The 15,207-nt window shown below is 39.9% G+C and overlaps 1 protein-coding gene across 4 annotated transcripts in view; it reads right to left on the reverse strand.

Moving 5' to 3' along the window:
- Positions 1-2,492: 2,492 nt before the first annotated feature.
- Positions 2,493-15,207, reverse strand: part of ANKRD50 (ankyrin repeat domain containing 50) — an 85,160-nt gene continuing 72,445 nt past the window's right edge. For all 4 annotated transcript variants that reach the window (XM_073641452.1, XM_073641460.1, XM_073641469.1 and 1 more), the window contains 2 exons: positions 11,032-14,582; positions 2,493-4,850 (listed from right to left, as the gene is read on the reverse strand). In XM_073641452.1, the coding sequence (XP_073497553.1) occupies positions 11,035-14,582 (3,548 nt within the window). In that variant the 3' untranslated portion in view covers positions 2,493-4,850; positions 11,032-11,034. The remainder of the gene's footprint in view (positions 4,851-11,031; positions 14,583-15,207) is intronic.

Below are 15,207 nucleotides of genomic sequence, written 5' to 3' on the forward strand. Positions count from 1 at the left end.
ACCACTTTTTAAGCTTTAACAACAATAAGGGGTTTATATTTTAAGAAACCTCATTTTTTTTGCAGTTTGGCGTTTAATAAAGATTCATATCACGTTACAAATAAATTATGACAATACACATTCCGTAAATGATTTTCTTTTGAAATGAGCAATATATTCGAAAGTGGGTTCCGATATGGACAAAGGAAAAGAAGTTGTGTAATGATAGCTGGATTTAACCACAATTTTTCATTCCTATTTGGGATAAGACTTTCAAAATCAAAATGTGTCTAGTACCAATATATACTCTACCCATGGTAATATACATGTACAGGGTTCAATTGCTACCAATCTGACGAAAAGCTTTGATGAAAGTAAAAAAATGTAGGCGCAAATTGAGGCTTTGCATTTTTTGGAGCTCACGTCATTTTTCATCAAGTGGGTGGAGCTGGATCAGAACAGGGTGTGGCCACAGACACCTGTCAAATTCATGACAAGCGGCGGCATTCACTATGCCACAAATCTTACTCAAGCAGGGACTGGAGTAAGATTTGTGGAGTGGCACACCTCACTCGATTCATTAAGAGTCGTGCTCCTCTTTATGCGCTAGGAACCTCGCACTCCATCTTGCCCCCTCATCGAGACTGGCATGAAGATCGCTGGGCTTAATGAATCAGGGCCATAGTCGGTAGATCTAAGAATGTGTGCTGTTGGAGATGGTGGTCAACTTTCCTATGTGTATAAGCACCTTAGGATCAACAATTCAAGAGACAAAAGGGTTTTGGTCTTAAGACACCTATACACATTACAAAGTCAGCAGGATCAGCTAACAATCTAATGTTTACAGGGGTCTCCCATCTTTCTCCTGGCAGATGAGTTTGGGGGGTAGGGAAAGGATCTGCCGAATTTGAAAAGCCGATAATTTTGTTCAACACCAGCTCTCCCATAGATACAAGAATGTTCAACCAAGCCAGGCCAAGGGTTCCTGCACATAGAGAGTCAAATATAATATGAATATATATTAATATAGTACTTTGTTACATATTCCCACATTCATTGTGAGAAATTAATCAAAGCTGGTGCAAATGAAAAGTGGAGAATTTGCTCATAGAAACCAATCTGATCGATTCTTTCAGTTTAAAAAGGACTACTGAAAAATGAGAACTAGAATCTGATTGGTTAACTATGAGCAACTGCTCCACATTTTCTTTGCACCAGCCTTGATAAATCTCCTATAATTATTTCACTATTTACATGATTATTGAATAGAAGATCCATCTCTTTTTATGTCAAAGTCATAACTGCACAAACATTTTTTTTTTTTTTTTTTTTTACAATGACCATTGGTTGATCACTGTGAATAGAAAAGACTAACTTAACGAGCCACAGTATTGATAACAGAATATTAATTGACTCAATGTCATTCTGCTGTTAAAGGGAATGTGTCCTCAGAAAATGATCCATTGTTTAAAATCAGGTTTCTGCGTGAATCTTTTTATTTTTGGCAATGTTTTTTTCCCGTATCACAATTTTTATCAAAAACAAAAGTTTAAATCTTGCCAAGCTCACATTGGCCACTGGACCTTTCTTTATGCTCAAACCTTCTGTCATTTCAGGAAATCCACATGTACATTAACCACAATTAACAGACTCTGACTATCATTTGTATTGAAACCTCTAAATGAGCGTGTGCAAAAGTCACTGTGAAGGAAGAAGGAGCAGGGTCAGGTGTGACATCCATTGTGAATGGTAGATCCTGTGTGATCAGAGATTATACCTACCTGTAATAAGAAAACTGCTGTAAACTCTTCCTAAAAGGAAGTAAGAGTCTAAAAATTATCCCCAGTGTCCAGTGTGAAAATTGCATGATTACGAATTACATTTAAGATTGTGGTATGGTAAAAAAAAATGCCAATATTTAGTTAAAAATATATGTAAAACAAAAACCTAACTAAACAATAGGTCGTTGATAACACATGCTGAGAAAAATGTAAAACTACTTTATATGGACAATCTTTTGTTAACATGGTGCCAAAAAATAAGCCTTCCAAATTGAGAGATGCTTTTTCTAGCCATTGTTAGCTAGATGAGGATCCTGAATGTAGAAGGCCTCTGTTAACTCTGAGTATATGGAAATAAGGTTTCTAAACTAGAATATCCCTTTAATTGTTGTGTGTATTCATTTCCGAACGTGAAATATTAGATATAAAATTATATAATTTTATTTAACTATTGTACGGTAGAAAAAAAAGTGTTATATATATTTTTCAACTGCAACAATGTCAAAGATGCATCTGTATTTAGATATTGCTGTTACAAAGTTGTTCTGAAGCCCCCCTGATTTGCAGTTTCTTTTCACCAGTGCTGGACACGTCCCTTCTGGACATTCGGAAGGGATGTTAACAGAGCAGAATGAGGGTGGGGGTTACAATGGTGATTCCAACTGGAAAACTATTTTGCATGAACAGAGACAAATATTCACTCATCGAAAAAATATTAAAAATAGTAAAATATTTGATGAAAAGCAAATATATTTATTATGCACTTTCATATACATAGGAGTCTTTTGTAGAATATCATACAAGGAATAAAATAAAAAGAAATTTACAATGTTTCAATTTACATAAGATATTTACATTCAAAAACAGAAAATTGTAAAATGAATGTTTTTTTTTTCCATAACAATGGAGCAAAATACATTTGCATAGCAGAGTAAATGATTTGTAAATTAACATACAGACAAATGAAATACTGCTGAGTTTAGAAAGCAAAACCACCGATAATAAAGCACATTAGCTGATGGGAAACAATAGATTACATGGAAAGGTTTCAGGTATTTGATAGATTTATTTCTGCCGATACATCTTTCATGAATTTAAATAAAAATTCTAGTGGTTCTACCAATTTAAAACAAGGTCTAAGGAGGAGAGTGGTGTAAAAAAAATTATTAAAGGAAGGTAGCCCTCGCAAAACAGTAGATTGGGGTCAGCTATATTGTGTGATGATTTACAAGAATTAACTATTGGCTATAGTCCAGTGCAGTACTGTGATTATTCCTAGTCCATGACGGTAAGGGTGCTTTCTAGTGATGAGTGAAAGTGCTTGCTACTAGAGTTTTCATCGTGTTCTCTGGTACAAACTGCGTATCGCGAGTGCTCCAGTCCCCACCCCGCATGTTTCACGGCTGCTAGCCAAAAACCTCGTGTATGGTAGGCAATCCCCGCATGTTTTATTTTTGTTATCCAACAGCCGCGAGACATGTGTGGCGGGGACTCGAGCACCTGTGGTACTCGGTGTGTGCCAGATGCAGACTCGAGTAGAGAGCACTTTCGCTCATCACTAGTGCTTTCATATTGCGTTTAGGCACACGCTCGGTGGCCCAATTGGGGCAAATGTTCCGAACTCCTCGCAAAAACAGATTTGGATGTATGCGCCGATAGGGGTCATAGACTGTAATGGTGCTGGCAGAGCGAACAAGCGCTGTGCCGTGCAATATTTTCGGGAGTGTACTACGTCTGGGTGTCTGCCTCCAGTAGGCGTACAGTTCCAAAAACTATGCACGCCAGAGCGCATGTTCGCCCTGCCGGCACCATTACAGTCTCTGGCCCCGTCGCTTTGTGAGGGGGGTTTGGACGGGTGTCCCTAAAAGCAATGTGAGAGCACCCTTACCCTACTTTGTATTGCAAATGATGTACTAGTGGGGAGAAAAAAAACAAACATACTGAAAAAAAAAATATATATATAAAGCCTATAACCACAAGTTACCAATTTGCTGATAAAAGAAAAATGTTTACTTGTTAACTGGGCAGACAAAAATAAAATAAATATTCGATAAAATGAAAGGTAAGTGAAAATTGGCAACTTTTTATGAACGTAAAAATGACTTACCAGACAGGTGACTGAGCAGTACAGGAAAGCCGACTGTACTTCCTTTTTATGACTTAATTAGCCATTAGCATTCTTAAGGCTACTATTTAAGAACTTGTTTTTATTATTAAGTATATGTCCCACGGGGACAAGAAAATTCCAAACTTTGATAACACGTTGCAATTCCTCAGCAGAGGCGTCACTATTATATTATTACCTTTGAGCGCTGCATGGAAAATAAATATGCTTCAATATTACTATTTAGAATCCTACAGTGGATTCAGCTCATACATTTCTATCTGTCCGTGGTGACATCAACAGGCAAATATGGATTCCTTCCTCTAACTGGACAAAGACAACATAACTGGTTACAAAGTTTCTTTAAATAAGCATCAAGAACATTACCACCAGAAAAATACATAACACTGAAATCGTCAGTGGTGGATAAATACGGATTGAAGGAAAGTTGAGCTTAATACATTCAACTCCACAGCAAAGGGGAGGGGGATGGGCATCGCTTGACTCTGACTGTGCAGGGCATGTCTAGGCAAGACGCAGATTACTAATTACATATTGGAGGTAAATACTGCAGAAAAATAGGCTTTTTTTTCCATTTACAAGTCTTGCCTGCTTTGCACAGGTTATATTTTCAGACGCTGTCAGGACTGGACATCTTTCAGCAGAACGGTGAAACAAGACAAGTGGGGGTGGGGCAGGGGAGTCATACGGTTCATGGCAGGACATGCATATTTATTAGGTTTCACTTCCATCTGAAAAGCTGAAATTCTTTTAAATGGGAAAAAAGGGTTTTAGGTGCAGTTACAAAGTGCATTTCTGTGCACAGAACATCTAACATTTGTACAATTGCGTTGCCTACAGGTAGGCACAATAAAGCAATTTTTCAGTCAATTACACTTCAGATGTTATGGGAGCCAAGAGCGATGGCTTTGCAGTTGTCGGTGCTTTCTTTTCTCTAGTACACTATAGGCTTGTGCTTTTTTAACCTGTAAAATAAAAATATATAATTAGAAAGCCAATCTAAACATCACAAAGTAAGTTGTTGCTGACTGGCAATAAAGGAAGGGTGAAGAGTAGTGATGATCGAGTATGTATCATTAACCCTTTCCGGCGAACACGCTCAGGTGCTTGCCGAGTATTTTGGCGTGCTCGGCGTTTCATTCACTGTCGCCACGCCTGCAAGTGTCACGGCTGTAAGACAGCTGTGACACATGCAGAGATAGCCTGTCCGACAGTGAATGAAACGCCGAGCACGGCAAAATACTCGGCGAGCACCCGAGCGTGCACGCCGGAAAGGGTTAATGATACATACTCGATCAACACTAATGAAGAGCCTACTCCTTAGTTTTTCTGCACAATAAACTTTTTGGCCATTAGCAAGTTGCATTTTAACATGATGCATGAAATCTACAAGGGGTTATCCAAGTCCACACGATATCTTATAAATAGCTCCTAATTAGGGCGCTGTCAGGCAGCCGTATAAATCAAACGGAGTTTGGACCGCAATGCACGGACTGGCCGGCGGCTCTCCCAACCTGAAAGTGACAGCTGCATAGAAGTATATGATACTGTCACGCTCAGGTTGGGAGAGCCACTGACAAGTCCATGCACTGCGGTCCAAATTATATGGCGTCCTGACTGAACCCTTACATAGAACAAAAGTAGTAATATCATAAAAGGATGATCCAGCAAAAAGAAAAGTTCCCCAAGGGCTTGGAGCTGTAAAAAAAATAACAATAAGGGATACCGGCATCTAACTTTTGTTTCTGCCTGGACAATCCCTTTAAGGATCATGTACACAGGTTAATCGTGAGCCTGATTATGTGCCCATGTAAATATGCCACCGATTAGATCATTTATGCCAGCAGGAGTATCATTCTTGTGGACAGCACATCATCTGGTGTAAATTGGGGGATGCGTTGCTGACATTATGCATGCTGTATGAGGACAGATTGGTCGCATTAAGAGCTTCTATTGCCCCTTTTGAACAGACCATTAAACAAGCACTGATTGATGTAACTTTACCCATCGCTGCTGTGCCAACGCTCCTCTGCAGGTCTTTGTTTTTCTGGCTCCAATTATGACACATCACAATGACATCTGACCACTGCAGCTAATCACTGCCCACCCACAGTGGTGACTGCAGTGGTGTTGACGTATCACCACCATTACTTCCAGTGATTGGTTGCAGTGGTCATGCATCGTCATCCCTGGAGTCTGGCGACCAGACTGGCAGGATATTACAAATAAGTTAGCCTGAGATTAACAGGTAACTGGTAAAGTAAAAATTATTTCTTTGGTTAGGTTATCAAATTTTTAGCGCTTTGTAAAAAAAAAAACAAACAACAACTTTGGATTGGGTAACTCTTTAATGTTTCCCTATAGGGAAAAAAATAAGAATGACAATGGTAAAAATTCCAACTATACAGAAATTCTTACGATTGTGTTTTCTACACATTGATGTAAGCAATAATGTCATGATTTGTTAGTGCCCCAGCTTAAACATGCGGATTTTGTAGTCTACTACAGATCTAGCAAATCCCCAAAGAGGCAACATTCTGAATATAAAACATTGAGGTCAGTTTATTACCATATTTTAGTTTACACGGCAAACCAGAAGCATCACGTCATTATTTCCCCAATGTAAAACCTTACTTTTAATCTCACAGTAATATTTGCTGCTTCTTCCATTAAAAAAAAAAAAAAGTTTTCAATGACTTGATGGGCACTAAAAATAACAGCAAGACGTTGTAGCCATTTAGTTCTAGAGCAGAACTAAACGTTGGGATGTCTCACTTGATTTTTTGGAGAAATATATAATTCGATAGATAGCAGCTATCTATTTCTTATTGGGTAAACTTGAATAAGTACTAGTCACTTTTGTTGCATTTGAAATTTATAATTCACCAGAAAAATATTTTCTAGCAATATTTCCAAACACTACATGTAGCCACTTCACCATTCAGTGTTGAGAGATGGGACACCGTTCTCAAAATAGATGAAAGTCAAAGTGGTAGGAAATGCATCTATCAGACATTTATGGAATCCCCTGTGGATTATAACATAGATGACCAAAATTGTAATATTGCTTTAGGGCACATGTCAAACAAACACACAGAGGGCCAAAATGAAAAACTTGGACAAAGTTGTGGGCCAACCGGTATACAGTATAATGGGCTCCATACAGTATAATAAGCCCCAAATAGTCCTCCTTATAGTATTATAGGCCCCACGCTGCCTTATATACAGTATAATGTACCCCACAAAGTCCTCCATACAGACTAATGGCCCCACATAGGGGTGGTGGTTCTGGTGTCAGGGGCCAAATATGATCAATCACCTTGCGGGCCAGATTCGGCCCACGGGCTGGAGTTTGACATGTATGCTTTAGGGAGTAACACTAAGAAAGATGAACTAAAAGTTAGCACTTATCCAAGTCAAACTGGTGAAATTATCAAAAGTTAAAAGATAAAGTTAGGCCTCGATTCATTAAAACTGGTGTTGTACACAACAGTCTGAATGAAGGGGCATGGCAGAGTAAGAGGAGCCCGGATAATTAAAAGGCGCACACCACTTAATGAATCAAGCGCATCTTGCAAGTGGCGCGCATCTTCCAAGTGGCGCGCATCTCCGTGCATCTCACCAGGGACTGGAGTAAGATCTCTGCCTTAAAGGGGTTGTCCGGTCTAAATCAATAAGTCTGCAGGCACTCTAAGTCTGCAGTTTTATGAATTCCCCCATTGCACGAACTGTGCGCTGCGGCGATTCGCCGTTTTTCCAGCTGGGACCAGAGGGTATGTATGCGTTATAAATACTCTCGGCTGGTGCCCATCCAGTATGGAGTGAGGCCGCGCCCCAACTAGGGACACGGGGGTCCAGGGGGCGTGGCCAACTAAAGGGGTGCAGTTTCATTCCATACAAAAGTATGGTGCAAGGCCACATCCACTGGACATGCTCTGGATGGGAGTATGCATAACGCATACGTACTCCAGTCCCGGCAGCGCAAAATGCGTGCACTGGGGGGATTCCTAAGTCTACAGTCACAGACAATGACTGCAAACTTATCGATCTGGACCGGACAACCCCTTAAAAGGTATGCCACATCTAGTAATGAATTAGATGGAGAGGAGTTGCCTCGCTCCCATTCCAACTTGGTCCATTTTGTCAAAGCTGGCATGAAAACGCCAAAAATCACAACATTTTTGCACAATGTCATGTGGTGCAATTTTTTTTTACATTTCAAAGTAAACTGCCAAAAAAACAGTTTGATGTATTTGCCCCTTAGTGATCAAAAGGAAAACCCAAGAAAAAGAAAAAAGGGCTTTTTGATAGCGGTTATTGTGTAAGGCCTGTTTTAGAAACGGAAACTAAAATCAATGCAGACCGTTCTAGGGTGTGCGCTAATGAGCTTAAACAGTTGCCTAGAAACAGGGTATATGGTATAGAGTAAACCGCATTTTGTCACTATTAATTTAGGGAAATTAGTGTCTACACGTTCTGTACTACTCTGTAGCGTATTTAGTATTTTTAAAGCACAAACAGTATTTTTAAGCCAAATATGGCTTTTTGTCACTAGCACTAAAGCAAAGCACTCTTATTATTTAAAGGGTATATTCATAAAAGGGAGTCTGTCAACCCAACCTAACAGTATAATTTAACCACAGTCTTTTAGGGGATGTATCATCTTTAAAAATCACATTTTTAGTATTCTAATCACCGACTCCATTACGCAAAAATCAAACATCAAATATGCTAATCAGGGTGCTCTGTGCACCCTTGGTGTGGCCAAGAGGCTCAGTGCACTGACTGTTTTTGCCACTCCTAGCTCTCATTGGTGAAATTTTTCTAAATACCTTTATACAGCAAAAAGGTATTCGTTATCTATTGCACTCGATCAGGATTCCATCAATCACACCGTCTTAGGGTAAGTGCACACACGTTGTGTTTTGCTGTGTATTCGCTGCAGATTTTTATGTACATTTTCAGCTGTGTCTGTCAGTACCAGCAAAGTCTGTGAGAAACCAGAATTCACTGTTCCCACGTTGCTTTTTGTTTGCTACGTATTTTCAGCGATTAGAAAAAAGCTGAAAGAAGTGACCTGTCACTTCTTTCAGCGTTTTTTCAGCATTTTTTCAACGTTTTTTCACCCAGCATGTAATGGGGGGATGAAAAAATGCTACAAATATGCAGCAAAAATGCACCTGCATATTTTGCTGTGTATTTGCAGCGTTTTTGATGGCAAAATAGAATAGGAGTCTTTTTTCACAGAGCTTTATGTGCATTACTAAATAGAGATCGAAGGACAGTGAAAAAAAAGCTGCAAATACGCAGCAAAAATGCAACAAAAAAACGCAGCTAAACCTGCGTTTTTCATGCAGCTAATCTCCTGCCAGAGAAAAGTTATCAGCAGATTTCATGCAGATTTTGGTGCAGAAAACGTGCAGAAAAACCACAATGTGTGTGCACATACACTTAGTAGTAGTAGCAGTAGGACGGCTGCGTAAAGCACAGACCTAGGACACGATATAGGCGACTGTTCTGACAAGACCTATCAGGCAGAGTGAACACATTCCTCTGTTCAGTGAACCTGACAGGACACTAAGGGGAGCCGGACTAAAGGATAACAAACTCATTTCTTTAGCGGACTGAGAATGAACATCCATCTCATGTAACCTGACCGTTTCAGTGCGTCTGTCTTGTGCTTCACGCAGTCCGTCCTTCTCTATGTCCTGGCAGTTAAAATCCTGACAGAGTGCAGTAGATAAAGCATACCTTTTTGCCAAATAAAAGGTATTTAGAAAAATTCAATATTTAAATGTGTATTCTTTATGTATTTGAATACATTATGTTGGCGAACCCCTTTAACCTCTTAACGACGAGCACTGTACATGCACCCAAATTCCCAGCAAATAACGGCTGTGATATCCAGCCATCATCAGCCTACAAGAGCCGCGGGTGGAACTGAGCCCCACCAACGGCTATCAACCCATTAAATGCCATTGCCATTTTCAGGCGGGTGGGAGGGCGGGGTGCTATTCTTAACAACTGCGGGGTGCCTCTAGTGGCTGTTCATACGAGACTATCATCTACTATCATCTAAGTATTGCTGTATACAGAACAAGTGATCGGATTATCACAAATTCTAATCCCATAAAAGGACTAAAAAAAAGAAAGTAAATATAAAATAAAAAAAAAATAAATAAATTTAAATCATCCCTTTTCCACAATAAAAAAAAAAAAGATCTTAAAAAAATTAACCGTGTATTAACATCACATGCATACAAGTCCGATCTATCAAAATATAAAAGTAATTATCCAGATTGGCAAGAAAGTTAGAGAAAAAAAAACAAAAAAAAAAAAAACCACGAAAGGGCCAGATGGCAATCTTTTTTGATCGTCACAACTCTGCTGTAAAAAAAAAATGCATTAAGAGGCAATCAAAACCTTGTACCTATCCTAAAATGGTATGAATAAACACATCAGGTCGTCTCGCAAAAAACAAGCCCTCACACAGCTCCATCAACCACAAAATGAAAACGTTACCAGTGTTGAAAAATGGTGACACAAGCAGGTATCTGGCACTGGCTGCACAATTTCAGCCATATTTGTTTCACTCTGAAATACTGTGGTGTTTCAAAGAAAAACATAGTTTAATAGCCACCAGTGTCCGAGACAAATGGGAAACTGGTCAGAGAGGGGGGTCCGCTTCTGCCTGCTGCCCTGGAGTGACAGGTATATGCAGTGAAGCCATCAAAGACCCGCCTAACAGACTAGTCTCATGTGGTCCCCAGAAAAAAATGTTGCATTGTTTCAGAGTTACATTTATATGGCTGAAATCATGCAGCCGGTACATGCTGTCTGTGGATCGGGCAGTATAAATCAAACTGTGAGGTTCCCTTTTGGAGAATAAACTGCACTATCACAAAATGAGAGTACATTTATTGGGGGCACTAATGATGTGTCAGAGTATTGACAAGTGCCTTGTTTGATTGCTCTATGCAGCACATTACCCCCAAATATACAGTTGAGTAAAATCAAGTGACACCTGCTATGAGTGGCACTTCCAAATTTTTATTTGCACTAGTTTTTATATATCAGGACTCGTGAAGCTTGTATTTTCACAAACAATTGGCATAAAAACATAAGAATTTTGCGCTAAGAACTTACCATTTATAGTGGCGTTTCCTTTTTGTAATTAAAGCTAGGGTCTGTTCCATCAATCTGAAGCTTCAGCGACTGTTTAAGGCCTAACTCTGTTTCCGTTGAAGGGTAGCCATCCAAAACTTCCTGATGTCCTCGACCTTGTACAGCACGTGGCACAGAAACTCTACCAAGGAAAACCTGGTTTCCTTGAAGGTGATAATTGGGGTTGGTCATGATTCCATTTCTTTTCTTCTGCTCCGCACTCTGCTGTTGAATAAGGAACTGCTGTTGAGAACGACCGACCTCCTGCTGCACTGAGGTAATGTGAAGTTTTGATGTGTCTTCAGGGATTTGCTTTAGAGGTACATTCATACCAGTTACAGAACTTGGAACGTGCACTCGTTTGTCAAACTGAGTCATTTCATATTCTAATACCTTTGACTGAGTGCAGCCGCTTTGCTTGCACTTCTTTGACACAGAACTAGATTTATTTGAGGTTTCTGCCTTGCCTCCTTTACCTGTTTTTGTTGACTTTAAACTAGGCTTGACTTGGCTCCATTCAAATTCACTTGTGGGAGAATTATTCTGCCCTACAGAGTGAGTTGTTGAAGAAGGAGATACTATCGACTGCCTACTTCTACTTCGTGGAAGTGAATGTTGTTGAATCTGCTCTGTAAAAGAAAGGCAATGGAAACTATCAATAGGCACAGTTTGAGCAGTTGCTGTAGAAGAGGTTGTTCGAAGAGAAGAGTTTTTAGAACTTTTTAGGGAATTATTCGATAGTGAAGACTTGTGTCTGTCCACAGTAGAATCCGGAGATTCTGAAGGAGAACTAAAAGCATGAGATGGACCATTGCATAAGCCACGCATTGTAGGATGTACATCACCACCTCCAGTGCTGGATGAGCTATTGGATTTTATTGTTAAAGACTGCACTTTTGTAGATAAAGGGCTTAAGGCTTTTTGCTCCATTGTGTGCACAGGAGACGGGTTGCATCCATTCAGAGTTGAGGCTCCATATTTTTCAAGCAATTTAATTATTTGTGAATGTCCATTTTTAGCTGCAACGCGCATGGCAGTTCTTCCAAACTGATCTGCGTGGTTGGGGTCAGCACCATGTTCTAACAAAACTTGAACAGCATCAGTATGCCCTTCCTGGGCTGCAATGCAAAGTGCAGTGGCTCCTTGGTTACATGCATGGTCAACAAGGGCACCGTGCTCAATTAAGAGCTGAACAACTTTCACATGACCTTGCCAAGCAGCAGATTGTAAGGCAGAGCGTTTTTCATTGTCTGAAGAATTGACATCAGCTCTGTAGGAAATAAGGGACTGGACCATCTCTAAATGTCCCTGCCAGCAGGAAACGTGTAAAGCTGTCCTTCCTTCAGCATCACTAGCTTCTACATTTGCGCTATTCTCTAAAAAATATTCAGCCATTGTCAACTGATTTTCCAGTGATAATATATAAAGTGTTGGTCTTCCATCAGCATCTTTGGCATTAATGTCTGCACCATGACTTAGAAGTAACTCAGCTAGGTCTCTATGTCCTTCAAGTGATGCAACACGCAAAGCATTTTGCCCATCATATCCCTTTTGATCAACTGGAGATTTATTTTCTAAAAGAATTTGCACACAGTCATAATGACCTTCCTGCGCAGCCAGTACTAAGGGGACTCTACCATCGTTGTCAATTTCATTTGTTCGAGCACCTTGTTCGATCAATGCTTCACATATCAATCTGTGACCTTCAAAGGCAGCCATGTGTAGCGGAGTCCATCCACCGCCATCCCTATGGTTTTCATCTAGGCCTCTATCCAAGAGTGTCCTCACAACTTCAACATTTCCTTGAGCAGAAGATATGCTAAGAACAGTTCTACCTTCACTATCAATACTATCCACAGCAGCACCCCAAAAAAGTAAAGTGTTTACTACAGAAGCATGCCCCATAGAGGCTGCTGCAAGAAGAGGGGTACGGCTATTTTTGTCAGTATGATCAACATCTGCACCACCTTCTAAGAGTAAGTCAACAACATCTACATGTCCCTCATACGCAGCCACAAGTAATGGAGTCATTAGGTCTTTATCACAATGATCCACTTCTGCTCCCCGTTCAATTAGGAGACTCACTACTGATGCATGACCCTTGCTTGCGGGAACACACAGTGCAGCTACTGATAAAGCAGTCCGTCCATCCACATCTTCATGGTCAACTTCTGCACCATGATTTAAAAGATGCTCTACAATTTCTCTATGACCCATGTATGCTGCGGCAATCAAAGCAGTTCTTCCTTCATTGTCAGCTTTATTAACCTCCGCTCCATGCTGTAGCAAATTCAGTACAATATCTTCATGTCCTCCCCAGGATGCTGCCCTTAAAGCTGTTCGACTATCTGCATCTGCACAATCCACTTTTGCTCCAGCATATAATAGGGCAGAAACAACTTCAGTGTGCCCGCCCCAAGCAGCAGATCTTAGAGCCGTCCATCCATCATGATCACAATGGTTTATATTTGCACCGCATCCAATTAAACAATTTACAACCTTTACATGTCCTTGACGAGCAGCTAAAGTAAGTGCCGTTTGTCCATTGGCATCCTCTATTTCAAGATCAGATCCTCTTGAAACAAGTAAGTTGACAACATCAAGGTTACCACTATACGCTGCATTGGCCAACAAGGTTCTTCCATTTGAATCACACTGGTTAACAGAAGCTCCGTTATCTAGTAGAGTTCGGATGGAATCTTCTCTTTCCAAGGCCTGTCGTACAATGCAACAAGTTCTGTCGTCTTCACTGTCAACATGTGCACCTGCCTTGACCAACAATTGTAGCACCTCTTGTTCCTTTGGTATTACAGTACACAAAGAGTCTTTAACACAAGTCCCATTCCAGATCATCCATAATGCCAATTCAGAGTTTGTTAACTGCAAGTTTGAATGTATGAGATGTAATCCAAACTCTTGAACTTCTACTGGCGTTAGTTCTTTTGCTCGACATGTGAAACTCATTGCAAGCATTCGATGTCCCTCAGCTGCATTACATAAGTATTTTTGAGTGCAGTGCTTTACATCAAGCAACCACTCAGCAAAACTGTAATGGAAGAGAATTTTAGTGTTTCCTAGCCCATCTACAAGGACTTTAGATAATACATCTAATTTACGTTGAAAATCTTCCATGGTCAATGACATGTTTTTGGTCCATACTGCGTGGAAAAGTTCAGTGGTTGTTAAAGGTCTACAAGCAGCCAGAATCACATTTAAGATCGGTTGGACCTTTGCAAACTGTTTTCTTACAAATAGGCGCTGACAGAGCCAGAGGTATAAGCCATTTAAAGTTCCAGGGATGTCACGAATTTCACGAAGCATAATAAAATTCTCTACAACGCCATCTAATACACGTTCCAGGTAAAGAAAGCACCCGCTGCTTTTTATGTGTAGTTGATTTAACATTTCTGCAGTTTCCTTAGTTAAATGTTGCCTTAAAGCTTCTTCTTGGTCTAAACGATGCAGTATATATTGCTGTACGTCTTTAACTATGTAGGCTTTTCGGAGATCATCCAGACTTATCTTCCGAAAACCTGCAATAAAAAATAGTAATTATAGCTTTCTCAACCCAAGGAAGACAGTACACGCAATTATTATACAATTATCTAAAGCAATGCAATACTATGTATATTTGGCAAAGGATGTGTGAACATAGTCAATTGGTGTCTTTTCTTACTGGAGGTCAAGCTACAAAAATATATATTTGAATGCCTTTGTCTTGCTAAGGAAAAGTCGTTCCCATTTCGACAACATTCCAGAGTGATTTGAGACAATAAAGAGCCCCCCTCCGAACTTCCTATGTTTATTTTTTAAATAAAATTCCTTTACTTGTAGATTTTCCTCATTGTGGTAAAAAAAAGCATTAAAGGGAATTTACTATTGTTTAACGACAATGACAATAAATTTATACTAATGTTATGTTAATACTAAGAAAACTGAATAAACGAAAATAAACTAACAGCAGAATAAATACTCAGCACTTTCGTATGCATGCTGTGACAGATCCCTAATTGCAGCAGACTGGGGATAGACTTCTGTTAAAGCAACAGGCGTCAAAGTCAGACTTAAAGCAGACCACAAGTACATTATAGGTGCAAACTTGGGCTTGACCACGAAGCATAAAGATCTTGTGTGAGACAGCCCAATGCTCTGCTCTCA

The sequence above is a fragment of the Phyllobates terribilis genome, unplaced genomic scaffold, assembly GCF_046119375.1.
Source record: "Phyllobates terribilis strain yellow unplaced genomic scaffold, ASM4611937v1 Scaffold_1__5_contigs__length_1240528914, whole genome shotgun sequence".
Taxonomy (NCBI): Eukaryota; Metazoa; Chordata; class Amphibia; order Anura; family Dendrobatidae; genus Phyllobates; species Phyllobates terribilis.